At 37.7% G+C, this 15,503-nt stretch overlaps 1 protein-coding gene across 1 annotated transcript in view; it reads right to left on the reverse strand.

Moving 5' to 3' along the window:
* Positions 1–5,443: 5,443 nt before the first annotated feature.
* WWTR1 (WW domain containing transcription regulator 1) overlaps positions 5,444–15,503 on the reverse strand; it is an 80,827-nt gene continuing 70,767 nt past the window's right edge. The window contains exons 4-6 of the mRNA XM_075031164.1: positions 9,067–9,200; positions 8,405–8,517; positions 5,444–7,322 (exon numbers count right to left, since the gene is read on the reverse strand). Coding sequence (XP_074887265.1) covers positions 7,138–7,322; positions 8,405–8,517; positions 9,067–9,200 — 432 coding nt within the window. The 3' untranslated portion in view covers positions 5,444–7,137. The remainder of the gene's footprint in view (positions 7,323–8,404; positions 8,518–9,066; positions 9,201–15,503) is intronic.

Here is a 15,503-nt window from a genome sequence, read left to right on the forward strand (position 1 = left end):
AGTTAATATACTTATACACAGTATATAATGTTAATATAAATGTATATAATGTTAACATAAATATTTGCAGTACATAACCAAATCTGTTTCTACTTGTGAAGTGAAAGGGCTTTTAACCCCCTGTTCATGGCACTAACTAACCAACGGTGATCTCTTGTCTAACAACGGTGATGTGGTGACTTAGAGTCACAGGTAAACAGGGCTGGGAGGCATCTCTGGAGCCTACCTTTGTAAGCAAAGGCAGAGCAAACAACACTTAAAAAATCTGTAAGACATCTGGGTAACCTGTTCTTAAAAATCTCTAAGTTCAGAGATCCAGCATCTTCAGTATTTTATAACACTGCTAACTGTTCTGAAAGTTAGAAAGACTTTCTTAATATGTAATCATGCACACCCCTGGTACAAAGCTATTCTCTTCCTAGTGGGCTTATGGAAAAGTCTTGCTGTTCACAGCAAACTTTTACATACTTGGAAACCCCTATCATGTTTTGATCATCATGTCTGACAAAACAAAAAAGTTTCACTCTTTCATCATAACAGATGTTCTTTCACAACTCAGTATTCATGTTGTGCTCCTGCAAGCTTCTCCTACAACTTTCCAGAAGCTGAACACTCGACTTGTGGCTTCAACACAGGTTAAAATTTCTATTCAGTTGAGTTCAGTAGCTTGTAACCGCTCTTTCTAAAGCTTCCAATCTATACATGAGTGCAAATGCTGTTTATTCATCTTTTTGCAGAAGTTCAATTTAGCTGTGTTGGGCACAGTGCTATGAAACAGACAGGAAAGGCAAAAGAGATAGGAAAGGCAAAAGTACTTTTTTAGAAAGAACTAGTCTTTTAAAATTTAAAACCGATTTCCCAAAGAAATCAAGGAGGAAATAAGGAGGACTGGAGAAGTTTGAGGGATCCAGATCAACTAGTATGCTTCTTAAGAAATTCCTAAAACAAATTTTCACAAACCAGCTTGCCAGACTGGATGTCTCAAGGCTTCTAGTTCATCAATGTATTTGCCACATCTCTTCCCACAAGTTTTCCTCCTGAAATAATGATTCTGTGGCCTGCGCTTTCAGAAAATATATTTCATGTACTTCGTATCGACACTAGAGGTAACCAAAGAACTTAAAAGCATTCAGAAGCACTAAAAGCTGGTGAGCCATATGCAAAAATGTTAAATAGCTAGATTAAGGTACTAAGAGTTACATTAATAAAAGCAAAGTGGCCTCAGTGATACATTGTGCAAGATGATAAAAGAAATTATAAAAAAACCTCTTTAGAAACAGCTGTCTCTCCCACCTGTTCTATGGCATTGCTAGGGAATTTGAGAGTACCCTTTATATCACCACCCACTGATGCAACCATCTTGCATCTATGATTTCATCTGTGGTTAGCAGCTGTCCTGCACCTCATCTCGCATTTGTCTTATTTATATGAAGCCTTTGGGAACATGGAATGTTTCTCATCAGCATTCAACAAAGGGACGGATAGCTGCATAGTGTACAATTTTAATATACTAATAAACAGAATACATACATCTTTGTGGGAGACTTGGGATAAGAAGTAACAGACAGGAAGCTACGATACCTAAACCCAAAAACAACGGGTGCTTCATGAGTCAATGCTTCTAAGATGCCCAACTACACAGTGGTTTTCTAACATCAGCTAATACATAGTAGATACCGAGACAAGGCACACACATTTCATCTTGTGATCTGGACTGCATTTGCACCTTAGCCTTGGGGTGTACTGAACAAGCACAAATGAACTGGAACCAGCAGCTCCGCTGATCTAGCATTTTAAAGTGCCAACAACAGTGTTCCTAAATCTATGCAGTTATGGTTAACATCTGAGGCTCTCCCCTAGCATTTCATTTCAAGGGAATCACACATTTCCAGTGTCAGTTCTGCAGTAACTGGAGATTGCTCTGTGTGTTTTTACTGAGCGAAGCGTCCAGTAAAATCAAGGAGAGAGACTGATTGTAGATTGTTGTAACAGAGAAAGATATAATGGGCCAGTAGTACTCCTGGGAGAGAAGTCACAGATGAAGAGACTACGATGCTAGACAGGGACAGAAAGACGATGGCAAGAGAGAAACGAAGAACAGGGAGAACTGAGTGTTAAAACAGACCTCAGTAGTCCTGACCAGCTTGAACACCATATTCAGTTTTACTGTGTACAAATGTCAACATATATATGCTTATACAAATACAGAAATCCTAGTAGCCTAAAGGAAAAATATTAGTACCATTTGTAAAATCTCAGAGATGCACATGTTACCTGAAGCTTCGTTATTCGCCCATAAAAACTGGCTGCTCAGTGACTGGTTGACTAGGGTGCTGAGAGCATGGCTATTCTGACACTGCACAGCATTGTTTCAGCTGAGAGTTTACATAAAAAGCAACACACAGGTCATTTAACAACTCAGATTACAACACGTGGAGTAGGTGCATGTGATTTTGAGCCCACGCATTTCAACTTCAGCCTGACAAAACTGGTGCCCCTACATGACTCAACTATATACAGTTGGAGCTCTCTCTATTGATGGTCTCCAATAAATCGACTGCAACAAGGTGATACATTAACCACAGTACAGCATCACCTCTCAGGGAAGGATGCATTATTTAACTGGCAACTCTTTGCAAAAGGTTCATTTCTAAAATCAGGAAGTAACATCCACAAAGTTAAAAGATGTTTGCTCAGCCAAGAGCAAAGGGTGTTTTCTCACATCATTCTAGTCTTCAGTGTTCATCGCCTGCCCCCAGTTCAACTTTATCCCCCCCTCGTGTCTTCTACATTACTCATGATGCAACCAGCAACAAGGCAAACAATGGCAAACTCTGGAACAACCCCTGCTGCCCGAGGATGGGGAGACCGACTAGTTCAACGGCACTGCTAGGGGCGGGGTCTTTGCTCGAGAGCACGGGCACTGGTATCACACTGATGGACATGAATAAAAACCCAGATAAAACACCTCTGAAGTTTTTTCTTGCCAAATTACTTCTTCACTGGGACAGGATACACCGTTTAACTGAAATGACAAAAGCTCAGCCAAGTGCAATGGGACTTTATCTTATAGACATCTTCACCTGCGAAGCACCACCATTCTCCTCCACCTGTCACTGCCAATTTGCTGCAGGACCCTTTGCTGAAATACAGATTGCTCCCACCTGCGGGTCCAGACAGCCCAGAGCAAAAAAAATCACGGGTAGGCACTGGAAAATACACCATTAATACACGAATTAATCGCGCCAACCAGAGTCGCTTCCCGTGTGACTTGGAGACTGGTGCGCGCAGAGAAACAAGTAACGGTGGCACTGGGGAGCATGTTGTAACCATTACGAGTGTAACCACCACTAACAGCCATAACAACTACTAATAAACTGAAACATAATGGTAAAAAAAACTCATTTCATTTGCTAAGTGCTAATCATTTAATTCAAAATGTATGCCTTTTGCACAGAATAGTATGTCTGTACCTTTATTCCAAGCAGTGTTATACAGTTCCCTGGGAAGCACATACTGAAATCCTCCAAAGAAAAAAAAAGAAACAATTTAATAAAGCAATATGCATCCAAAACCTTTAAGTTCATTTATATTTGTTTTTCATGTACAAGATCAAAGAAATAAAAAAAACCCCAACAAACAAACAGAATCAAACCCTGGATACAACAGTTTGATCTGATTACTTTTGATACATACAATCTGTTGCAAGGTACTCAAAATTAAAAACAAATGCTCACACGTCATATAACAAAATGAAAAAAGTAAATAAAAAAGTTAAAGTACTAGGATGTACATGGATGTAGTATATTAGGAAACAAGTTTATCTGAACACCCATATTTTTCTGTATTTAAAATAGACATTTAAATCCTTCCCACCCCCTGAACAGCATTTCTCAAAAAGTCAAACCCAATCCACCCCCCAAGTTACATTCTAACAGTATTACCAGAATACAAACTGTAATTAACAATATCCCATTACTTCTGTATCACCAAGACTTACGTATGCCACCCTCAGTGATGGTCAACAGTAAAACTGTCCAGCTGGCACATTTATTGTATTTAAACTACAAGTAGACAGTGTACATTTAGTAAAGCAAATGTTCAAAACCTGAAATAGTACAGTGAAACAGTCAACAATAAATTTAGTTTCATAAGAATTACATATGCTTTGAATACTTAAAAGTTCTGCCATAAGCCTGTTTAAAGCCAGCATTTTTTTAAAAAAGAGAACTTTAAAAAATAGATTTTGTTCTTGTTTCACTTCCTCTGATACATCCTCTCCATTACAAAAATGAAAAGCTTACAGTGTGAAGAATCACTTTTAACTTAACCGTGATTTGGTTCATGGCTGAGTAAAGATCTGACCTAAGATTCTGGCAGTTGCTTTATGCTGGAAGTTTCATTTCACATAGCACGCTCCTGTTCCAAATCTGCTGCTGGTTTATTATGGAAGTAATATAGAAACACAGTTTCTGATTTTTTTACCTCTTTAAGGTCTTTGAACCAAGACACTTAATCACCTGAAACACCAATGAAAGAGGAATCAAGTTTGTAGCTTTGCAACTCTGACAAACATTTTATTTGACTACCAGAAAACTGCATCAGTTTTCACTGTAAGTAGTGTGGCCTTCAGCTGATGAAAATTAGTGTATCTAAACAGAAGTCAACACAGGTTAGATAATTCACACCAGCTGTGAACCTGACCTGCTTGGAGTATCTTTTATTACGACAAAACTTAAATTTACAATAGTACAGACTTAGTAGCAAATGAACATGCTGCATTTTCTAACATAATCTAATGATGAGCAATAACAACTGAATCATATTAGAGCTCAGATCAGCAGCTATTGTAAGTGGCTCTCTAGCACCAATGGTTTTCAGTTTGTTAGGCCAATCATGCAGTGCTGACGAGTTGGCCTTACAAGTTGGCATCACAACCAGATGCCAAAAAATCTCCAATTCTTTTACCAAAGTCAGTCATGTCACTAAAGAACAAAGCCTTAGGACCATCTGTTTTTCATTTAGGCTGACAACCTGAAGAACTACTTAAGAGAGAGATTAATCATAATTAGAGTAATATTGGTCAGCCCTGCCCAGTCCTCTGCTTGTTGAAATTTCTGCTATGTCAAAAATAATTAAAAAAACCCCAACAAAACAACAAATAACCCCTCCAAAAGAATAAAAGAAACACAATGCCCATTCAGCAATTAAATTCTGTGCAGACACAACTCTGCTGTCACATCTCATTTTCTATTAAAAAAAAACCAAACAAAACCACCAACATAAAAAGAGCTACTTTTCCCTACGTAATAAAACTTCATGACTGTACGTCTTTGCTTTCCATCTCTTTTTTCAAAATTTTGGTGTGTGTGCTTTTTATTTTCCATCTTCTGATATCATGTACACCCAGCAGTTCATCACTGACAAGGTAGTTTATTGTATCAAGTTCTTCTGTTATGTTTTTCACTGAACACTGGTGATTCGTTTTCTGTGTATCCCTATCTGCAGCCACCCCACCAGCAAGGATCTACATTTCTTATGTAATCATTTGTCTTCCAAACCTACTCCATATTCCCATCACTTCATCTCTGACCTTTTCACCTACCTTCACCCAACCATTTGGAAAAAAGTCTTTAGTGATCAATATTCTGGTGCATCAGTAAGATCTTGTAAAGTGTTATTAGACCTGGCAAACACACATTTACACCGAGTGCTACGTTCCTTCCTCTCTCTACATAGCCTGGATAAAGATTAGAGAAAAGTTTTAATGCTTTTCATAAAAAGACATCTTTTTCAACATAAAAAGCTTAAATTCATAGATTATAAATAATATAATTTCAAAATATTTAAAAATTTTAGGACTTCATTTGCATTTCAGGGGAACTGCAAGCTTAATGTCCTTGATGCCTTCTCAGTCCCAAACCTCTGATAAAGAAGTATTTGTAGGATATACAATAGGTAGAAATACACAGAACATGCCTTGTGTCCTGTACACCAATTACAGTAAGTGAAAGACTTAAGAACTAAGCAACTTTACCAGACCAGTTACTGTACTGCTTTAGCATTGCCCTGATAAAAGTTACCATCTTTCTTCATGTATACAACTACATGTATTTTGACATTGTCAGTTAAAAACATTACTGAAAACAGTATGAGCAAGGGTTTTTTCCCACTACATATGACATTAACAAGTTGTGCCACATTTTCCAGACCTGATTTTAAAAGCATGTTTTTGCATTTAAGGTATCTGCCACAGATTTTATATATATAAAAAAGTTTGTTCATGTGTTAAGTTACAAAATTGTAGTGCTTAATATAATAAACATCAAAATCTAAGATATTTTTAAAAAATGCTTGTTTATAATACATTGCCTTGTTTTTAAAAGGCACCAGTCAGTACCAGTCTGGTTAATTTTGCAACAATATTGTAGCATAAAAACGTTGCTAAACAATTCTGGTACTTTCAGATTGGAAGTATTTATTTTCCGAAAACTATACAGTAATATACTGAAAAAAAGAAACTGCAATAGTACTGTTTGTGCCTTTACAAATATATAATGAGAAGTATTATGGCTGATACGGATCAGATTTAATCTGTATTCCATACAGCACAGTTAGTTACTAAGAACGAAAGAAAGATTTTTAAAGCTTAAGTTGATAAAAAAAGCTTCTGGTACTATTGTAATAAACATAGCAATAAAACAGCTCTCTTGGTCTGATGCTGTGCACGTTTTTTGAACCAACTGACCTAGTAGCTAGCTTTTGTGATTCATGAAGGGTTTGTGATGTTACTCAATACCTAGGAGATCAGTCAGGTACGTGCACAAACATCACCCACTTTCTGTCCTTGAAGTGAAACATTTCTGCCTGGTCTGAAAAGATGTGTAAAGTAGTGTGCTTTTTTTTAAAGAGGAAGAAATATATATGCATATATGTATTTTTATATATATATGTATTTTATATTTAAATTAGTGTCAATCAAATCCAGGTGGAGATTAAACTGACCATAAAGATCATGTAACAAAAGTCATTAAGGCGGTAAGTTGTATCTCTTGAGGATTTTCAGATATTCTACCTCTATCTCAAGAGGAAAAAGAAATGTTGAATTGCATTGTAGGCCCAATCAGCACTGAATGATTACAGCCAGGTAAGGAAGGGCTCATTTTTGGTGAGTACTGACTCCACATCGTTGAGAATAGGGATCAAGTCTTCTGACTCTAGAGTCCCAAGATCAACATTTGTTCCTGGAAGACAGTCGAGGAAATCAGGGAAACGCGTTTGTTGTGGATTTATGTTCATTGTTGTCTGTGCAATAGTTTCTCCTAGGAAAAGTAAAGAAGAACTTTTGAAATAACAAACTATTCTTGTGGGTCATTTAAAACAACACAATTCATATAAAAATTAGACTCCCCCTTTCCCATAAGCACTTGTGAGCATTGCTATCCTCTACAAATGTTACCTCAAAACCGTATTTGCTCGCAGAATGCATATTCTTGTAAGAGTTAATTTCATATCCTTGCTTTGCTCTCGAAAGCACAAAAGGCCCTTTCCAGCAGTGTTCAAAGTAATCAGCCTCTGAACTTCACTTGGGAAGCATGATAGTTCCGACGTTCACTAGTCTCCACAGGGAGCAATGCAACTGGCTCTTACATAAACCCTCTAACCTCCTCTCTGCACAAGGGTGAATGCTGTCCATGGGGCATAATTGAAAAAAGTGTTTCACAGCAATTTAGCTCTGCAATATTATATCACTTTTTTAATAAATTAATAATGACAAGTATGAAAATCTTTAACGGACAAACCTTTCAGTCTTTGCATCACCTAGAACTTCTGATGACTTCAGAAGTAAGTTTAGGTGAGGAAGTGCTGAGAATTTCACTATCTGGAAAAAAACTTGTTGATTTCCTAGTAATTTATTTCAGTATTTTAAACACCATGAGGACACTGATATAAAAATAAATACATACGAAAACCTAAACTAGCTAAATACATTGTTTGAAGGCAAATCCAACTTTGCCGTTGTAAGAGACTTACTAATGAGACTGATTTCCCAGAGTTAGAAAACACAGTGATTTGTACCAAGAATGTAACCCAAGACCAGATTTTTACTCCTCCTACCTTGGACTATGGTATGAAAATACAAACTAAGGCTTGTATTTTCCGACTTTTACTTATTTTGTTTAATATCAGTCTAAGGCAAAAGGGTAGAATTGGGACCTAAGTTAAAGCTGAGAAACTTCTAGGCACTAAGTGCCTTTTAGGCATTTTCCCCCACAGTCTCAGTCTGTTCTCTTGCATAGGAAAGCGAGAGATTATCATTCAGTTATGCAAGTGTAAAACATTACTGGCTGTAACACAAAGTTATTAAAATCATTATACTTTAAGCTAAATCAGAGTATTCTACCTGTATCCATCTCATCTACGTTGCTGAGGAAATCTTCAGGTGTCGTTGGTATACTGTAGCATCCTAATCCCAAGCCACTGTCTGTACTCTGTTCCCTGGAATGGTATGGCCCACTATAAATTGAAACATGAAAAAGACTCAGTAAAGATGTTCTGGTAGACATAGTCCCTGATCATGGTGTTTGAAAAAACACAGTACAGTAGGTTAGATATTAAAGTTAAATACTGAGTCATTAAGACTCATTCTCAACTGTTGGCCACTAATGTGGTCATGTTACATCAGCCCAAATATAAAGCAACTGAAGTGAGGCCACTCTTAAACTTTGCAGCACACACATGTATATATAAGTCTCTAGACAAAAACAGTTCTGATAGCCTAAAAAACCTGAGTGTATTTATACTTAGGTAATGTACCTATTCTACTTAGAGTCTTCTACATACACCTACAGTACAATTAAAACCACCTGTTACCATCTGTTTGATTTTTCTAAGATTCCCCCTCGAAGTATAAACTGAAAGGTTTCAGGCCAGCCACTCAGCCGTACCCGCTCTTCACAGTAAGTACAAAAGAAGATGATATAGGAAACTACTTTAGAGAGACAGCTTTAAAAGTGTAGAGAAGGCAACAGAACCAATTGCCTAGTGAAGAGGACATGAACTTGCCTGTTCAAGAAAGGATCGGATCCATTATTTGTAATAGGCCTCATGTCTTGTGTCATGGCAGGTGTATTCACAGCTGTCTGAACTGGGACCATGTTTTCTGAGTCCATGGGAAGTTGTCGGCACAGAGCAGCTTCCTGAAAAGGCAAGTAAATATAAGGGAAGGGTTATTCCAACAGCTCGGAAGTACAGCAGTCTTGCAACAAGTGAACATGTAATATATACACATCTTCTTATTTAGGAAAGTAATTCTAAACAATGTAACTGATAATTATTTGTTTACAATCCTGTGAAGAAAATCATAATGTACACAGACAGAGTCTTTCATATCCACCTGTGCTGGCTTAAAACACTGCAGAATCTATCTTTCAGTTACCAGCACAGCTGGAAGCCAGTCCCACAGCTCAGCCAGCAGGCAGACGTGTTTGAGGATTTTCTAACCAGTTTCACACTAAATCAGAGAGCCTTTCTGCCTGCTTAAACCAGCCTCACTCTCTTTGTGTGATGCAGATCACGAAATGCTCGTAATAATGCCTTTACTGGCAGAGCTGTCCAATTGGCAACTTCTAGTGAGGGGCAGACAACCAGGGGAAAGCCAAACCTTAACAAGCACAACTACCTGCAGAATAACGGCACCTCTACAGCCTTGCTGGCCACAGGGATAATCCCTACAAAATGCAATTATCTATGTTGTAACTTTGGACACCTTGTGTGTCACCTCATCATAAAACACTGATAGGCCTGCACATTACAGCTGATTATTGACAGCCTGTCCGCACTTCATGGGACAGCTAACTCCAGTTTTGGAGTTTCACATGCATACTAGAGCTGTGTAACACTCAAATTACAATTTCATTTTACTGTTCAGTGAGGCCAAATTTTCTGAGAGCTGGAGTAGCAATAATAAAGCAGTTTAAAACGTACAGACGTACAATCTCCCACATATCTGTTTCTAACAGCTTACCTTAAGCGGAATTGCTCTCAGTTTAAACTGGTGCAAAAGAGAGCAAAATCAGGCACTGAAACTATGTGAGTTGCTACTAGATGATATAATTGGCTATATACCAAAGCAGAAGAATATCACTTGCAACCATAAAGTACTTAACACATTAGAAGAAAACCACTGGAACCAACACTTTGACCCAATAATCTTTAGAATGAACCCTCTGCTTGATAATAAGCATCTGCCTAACGACCTGTCTCATGTACACTGTTTTTAGGATGACAAATGAGCAATTAAGAGCCAAAGGAAACTTGTTTCAGAACTCTTCCTGAAAGGTAAATTCTTCTAGCATTATCTCTGTGAAACAACCATGACATCTAGTGGTACAGAGGTCTATACAAAGGTTGTTTGGCTTCACGGGGATGTTCCAGACAAATATCCAAAGACCTTAAAATAATACAGCTGTATCTGTTTTTTACCTAGTTTACTCAGCCTTACTATTTTTTTTTTAAAATGAAATAAGCAAAGGAAGCATTTAATTTACATCCTAGTAGAAAACTTTTCTCCACTGAGTCAGTCATTCATTCTCCCAAGTACAGAAAAGACTAAAATGTTTTTCAGGCTAGAATATGATGTTTTACTATGTTTTCAATTGATTTCTTCATTGAGGAGGACTGGTCTGGTCTCTTCATGAATAATGTAACAATTATTCATTGGGAATTAACATATATTGCTGCCCATTGATGCAATGTTTCCTTTATAATCAAATTATCAATATATTCACTGATAAATAATAACTTACATTAGAGGGTGTCATTATTTAGTAAGTGTTAAGAATAAATGGTCTGAAGATTCTTAATAGCTTATGTATAATAGCTTATGTATCTCATTTAATTTGTCAAGTGACAATTCTAATGGTGATGTTTCTATTCATAATTAAATCAGCTGGAGTCTGTGAAAATGTACAAACCTCAGCAAATGGGCAGACTGGCTTTTTTAACTGTCTACATGAAGATACTGAAAGTATTTTTTTCAATATAAGAATAGCAACTGCAGCAACACAAGCAAGGCTAATACTAGAAAGACACCCATAAAGAAAGAAATACAGAAAGAGAAAGGAAGAGAGAAGAAAAGGAAGACAGATAACATGAGGCAGGATATACTTAGCTAGGATTTTTTTTTGTTGAAGTCCAATCCAGCAATGAAGTTCATGTTTTTGATACCTGAGCAGTGCATTTTCAAATCTCACTGGACATTGTTCTACATTAACAAAGGTAAGATCAGAACAGGAAAAAAAAGGCAAAAAAAAAAAAAAAAAAAAAAAAAAAAAGGCTTTCCCCTAGGTTGCCAAGATGTAAAATACAAGTTGGTTACCATTCTGGTCGCTATCATTTCTGAAAATCAAATGCTATTACTAAAAATAAAATAACTGAGAACACCCTGCTCAAGATCCAAGTATTTGCCTCTTTCAGAATATTGTGACTAAGTCCTAATTTGATGTAAATGATTTCCGTTTGCTACTGAGGCAAGGTGAGACACTGCACTGAAAATACTGCCCCAGTACCACCCTTTTTTACTGTAAGGGTGATTGAATATTGGAACAGGTTTACCAGAGAGGTTGCAGAGTTTCCATCCTTGGAGATACTCAAAACATGACTGGATGCAGCCCTGAGCAACCTGCTGTAACTGACCTTGCTTTGGGCAGGGGAGTTGGACTAGCCAATCTCTAGAGGTCCCTTCCAACCTCAACTATCCTGTGACTCTATGAATCAAAGAATGACTGTGTGCATACATACATCTTTCTGAACAAGATTTTGCCTTTCTGTTTTGGACAATCTTCTTAATAATTTCTTGCCAGCTGTCGTGCCCTTTTTTTTCAATTATCAGATCGAAATCCGATTGTATTGCTCAATACTACTGCACTGTATCAAACATAAGCCTGAAAATATCTTGCCTGTAGGAGGTGATGGAAAAACTTTTCTGTATCCAGCAACTTCTCAATGGATCATATAGTACAAATCAGTGTCTCAACTTGTTGGGGACTGTGTATATGTATGTTGGGTGGGTAGGGGAGAGCTTGCCAAGCTCCCTGCTCATGAAAGAGAAAAACTGAACTACAAATAAGTTGTCCAGAAAAATATTAAAGCTGAAAAGTTGATAATAACAATGATTAACCAGAGTGACAAGCTAACAAACAACTGTTCTACCACAGAGCAGTGCCAAAGAAAATCTATGAAGGAAAAGTCATGCATCTGCAGAGAAGAAAGGCCATTATTTAAGGGTATATTTGTTGACAATTTGTAGATGGATTCACAGCAAGAATTCTGAAACTTTTAATTAAAAATGCCAGATGCCTAGCAGGGATGATATTCTAGTGTTTTCTGTTTCCATAACAGGTAATGACGTATTGACAGCCTAAATTTCTGAGTAATTAATTTTACATAATTGTTCTCACTATACTGCCAAAGACAGCTTATTTGAGACTAGTAAATTCTATTACTTTCAAAGATTTGTAATCACTCCACTGCTTTCCACAGCCATTGTAGAAGTACTGTATTTAAGACAAAAGACGTGTACGTGGAAACTGAGGAAAGGTCTCCAAACAACACTGAAAAATCCGTACAATTCCATGGAATTGTTTTTAAACAGAGACAGAGATAAATCTCTTCATGAAACATGTTTAATTAAATGATCACAAGAAACATGAGGCTTTTCTCATTCTTCATATCACGCATTATTCCTTTCAGCTCATTACAGAAGCACAAACATACCTCTCCTCCCTTAAGTCTATGATTCCTCTAGTAACTTTCCAAAACAGCAAAACACAAAGCACTAGTGGAGATTTCTGAACCTCCAACTACTTAAAAAATGCAGTTGCACATAAAATCAAAGTACATTGCAAAAAACATAGTGTTGTTCATGAAAGGAGTTTCATATCTCTAACCCTCTGTGAAATAAATATTATTCCTCTCACACTGAATTGCACAGAAAATAGGCAAAAATTTCCTTACGGCTTTTTATTTCTCTTACAAACTGACTCAAAAAATGCCCAGCCAAATAAACACACTGAAAAGAGCAGATAATTTCTTATATCTACTGCTGCTGGCTTGTTCCATCTGGCAAAAACAACCAACCAAAACTGCACCTATATTACCTAAATTTAGGTTAATACAGATACACAGGCTGCGTTTCAAGGACGCTCCTCCCAGCATAGCTTAAGTTCCAAGGCGAGGTTTATCTAACATGGAGTAAGCAACTCAACTACCAAGGTCAGTATGTTTTTCTGAGTGCTGATAGCCCTGGTCACAATGTGCAAACTCTTTATTGCATACACACTATAACTGCTCTGAGCATGCTTACCAAGTCCAGTTCTAACCTCTAGATGTTTCATGTTACACTAGAAGAAGAACTTTCTGATAATGCAATGTCTGTGCCACTTCAATAAACAGCTATGCCTGTACTTGGGACAACTAATTGTAGCTAACAGGAGTGAAGTGACAACAGAACAGGTTTTGTTGTGGGCTAAATGCCCAAGCAAGTGCCATGGGCAAGCTTGTACAGGCCAAGCTGAAACCTGTGCTACTTCAATGTCACTGTTACTGGCCTTGTAACCTCAGATTACCCTATACTTGCTGCAACCATACCCTCTTTTTACAGAATAGACACAGGCACTGCCTTCCTCCAAAATATACCATATTGTAAGGGAAAAAAAATGAAACACCAGTAACTTCTGTAACTTCCTCTCCATTTCCACAGTAATTTAATTTCCAAAAGTAGCTCAGAATAGACTATTAACAAAGTAAGAACAAGGGCTCAGAGACTACATTACTGCTATGCATCAGACTGTTTTATCCTATGGTCAGGAAGATGAACTGTCAGCCATTTGAGAAGGATTTTTGTTAAACTTGAAAGTTTTTCACTGAACTGCCTTGCACAAATAGGAGAGCATTATTGCAAAATGTCCATTCTTCCCAGGGTGCTGGACTTACTGCTCCTGCACAAGATACTGTGAATTTCACATGTATTTGCAGACCTTAATGCTGGCTGTTTTCTGTCCTGCAGCTGACCTATGCAATCAGGGAATTCAGATAGTGATCTCTTTGGAAAACATGGTGCCAACTACTGCTTGGTCCAACAAGTAGAGATTCATACCCAGGTTTATTAATCACGTCCCCAGATACAGTAATTGGTCCTCCTAACCGCTAACTGCAACAGGGCCAACAATCCATTCCAGGAAAGTTTAATCTACTACATGATTTAGACAGGCCTTGCAAAGCAAGACAATTTGTGAGCTGAAAAGCCTCCAGCACCCTAAAGAAAGACTCACACTGTCACTTAAAAAATCTCAGTTCCTGTCTCTTATTTGTTGCAAGAAACACTACGTTTATCTTAAGGTTACTTGATTTACTCTCACTTGGGGAATGGCATGGCACCTCCTGTGTCTTTATTTCAACATATTCCATGTTGCCTCTAATATTAACTCAGTGTGTACCTTATAATACGGAACAACAGACTCCTGCATACTAGAGTCAGAGTTAGGCTGGGGAAGCAGAGTACTGGCTCTACCATACATTAAGTATGCTCCTCCTCTGCTGCTGCCTCATGCAGGTGATTTGTTCAGAAGTCACATTACAATTTTAGTACTGCTACAGATGTTAAGACTCCTTTGGTTCTTTGCTTCTTTGATATTAATACAGCAATGTTCAATAGTAATGGAACAATTACACAACCACAAAAGCTCTGTGATAGCCTGTTATGTCCTGTTCTCTATGGTAAGCATGACTACAAGGTTCTTAAGAATATTCAGGAATCTCCTACTTTAGGTTAAAAAGTCTGGCAAAAAATACCAGAGACCTCTCGCAGCCCTGTGGATGGCAATATTACAGTTGCAAGCGACAAGCATTACCTTAGCTATTCAAATTAGCTCTCAGCTCTCAAATGCAGGAGTGCCTCCTGTTGGCCAGCAGAGACAGCAGTTAGCTTGAAAAGGACCAAACAGCCATAATGATCTGCTTGCCACTACAGCATATGCTATTTTAAAAACCCAAAGGGGATTTTCAGAATAAATAACAAAACAAAATAAATTTAAAAATCCCCACAGTACTCTGACATCACAAAGGCATGTCAAAAAGCTTCATCAGTAGTTATTTGCAAAAATCTTTAAAAGCTTCAAAGCACTGCAGTGAGTTAAATTATTCACTGCATCTGAACACAATTCTGATGTAAACCCCTTTTTAGCTGTATGTCAGACAACTCTAGAAATTCACTGCCACATTTCCTGGAACCCTCCTTGGCAGAACTGAACTGAGCTCCATGCTTAGTTGCCGAACAGTCATTTCCAGCTGGGGGAGACGAGTGAGAGCATTTTTATAGTAAGTTTACATTGCTAGTTGCTGCAATTCCTTTTCTGCCAGTCCTTGTACTTAGGGTGGAAAGTGAGACATCTAGATATTGCCTGTGCCATCAATAAATCCAACTATGGGCCAGTCTGTGCAGT

The sequence above is a fragment of the Buteo buteo genome, chromosome 7, assembly GCF_964188355.1.
Source record: "Buteo buteo chromosome 7, bButBut1.hap1.1, whole genome shotgun sequence".
Lineage (NCBI taxonomy): Eukaryota > Metazoa > Chordata > Aves > Accipitriformes > Accipitridae > Buteo > Buteo buteo.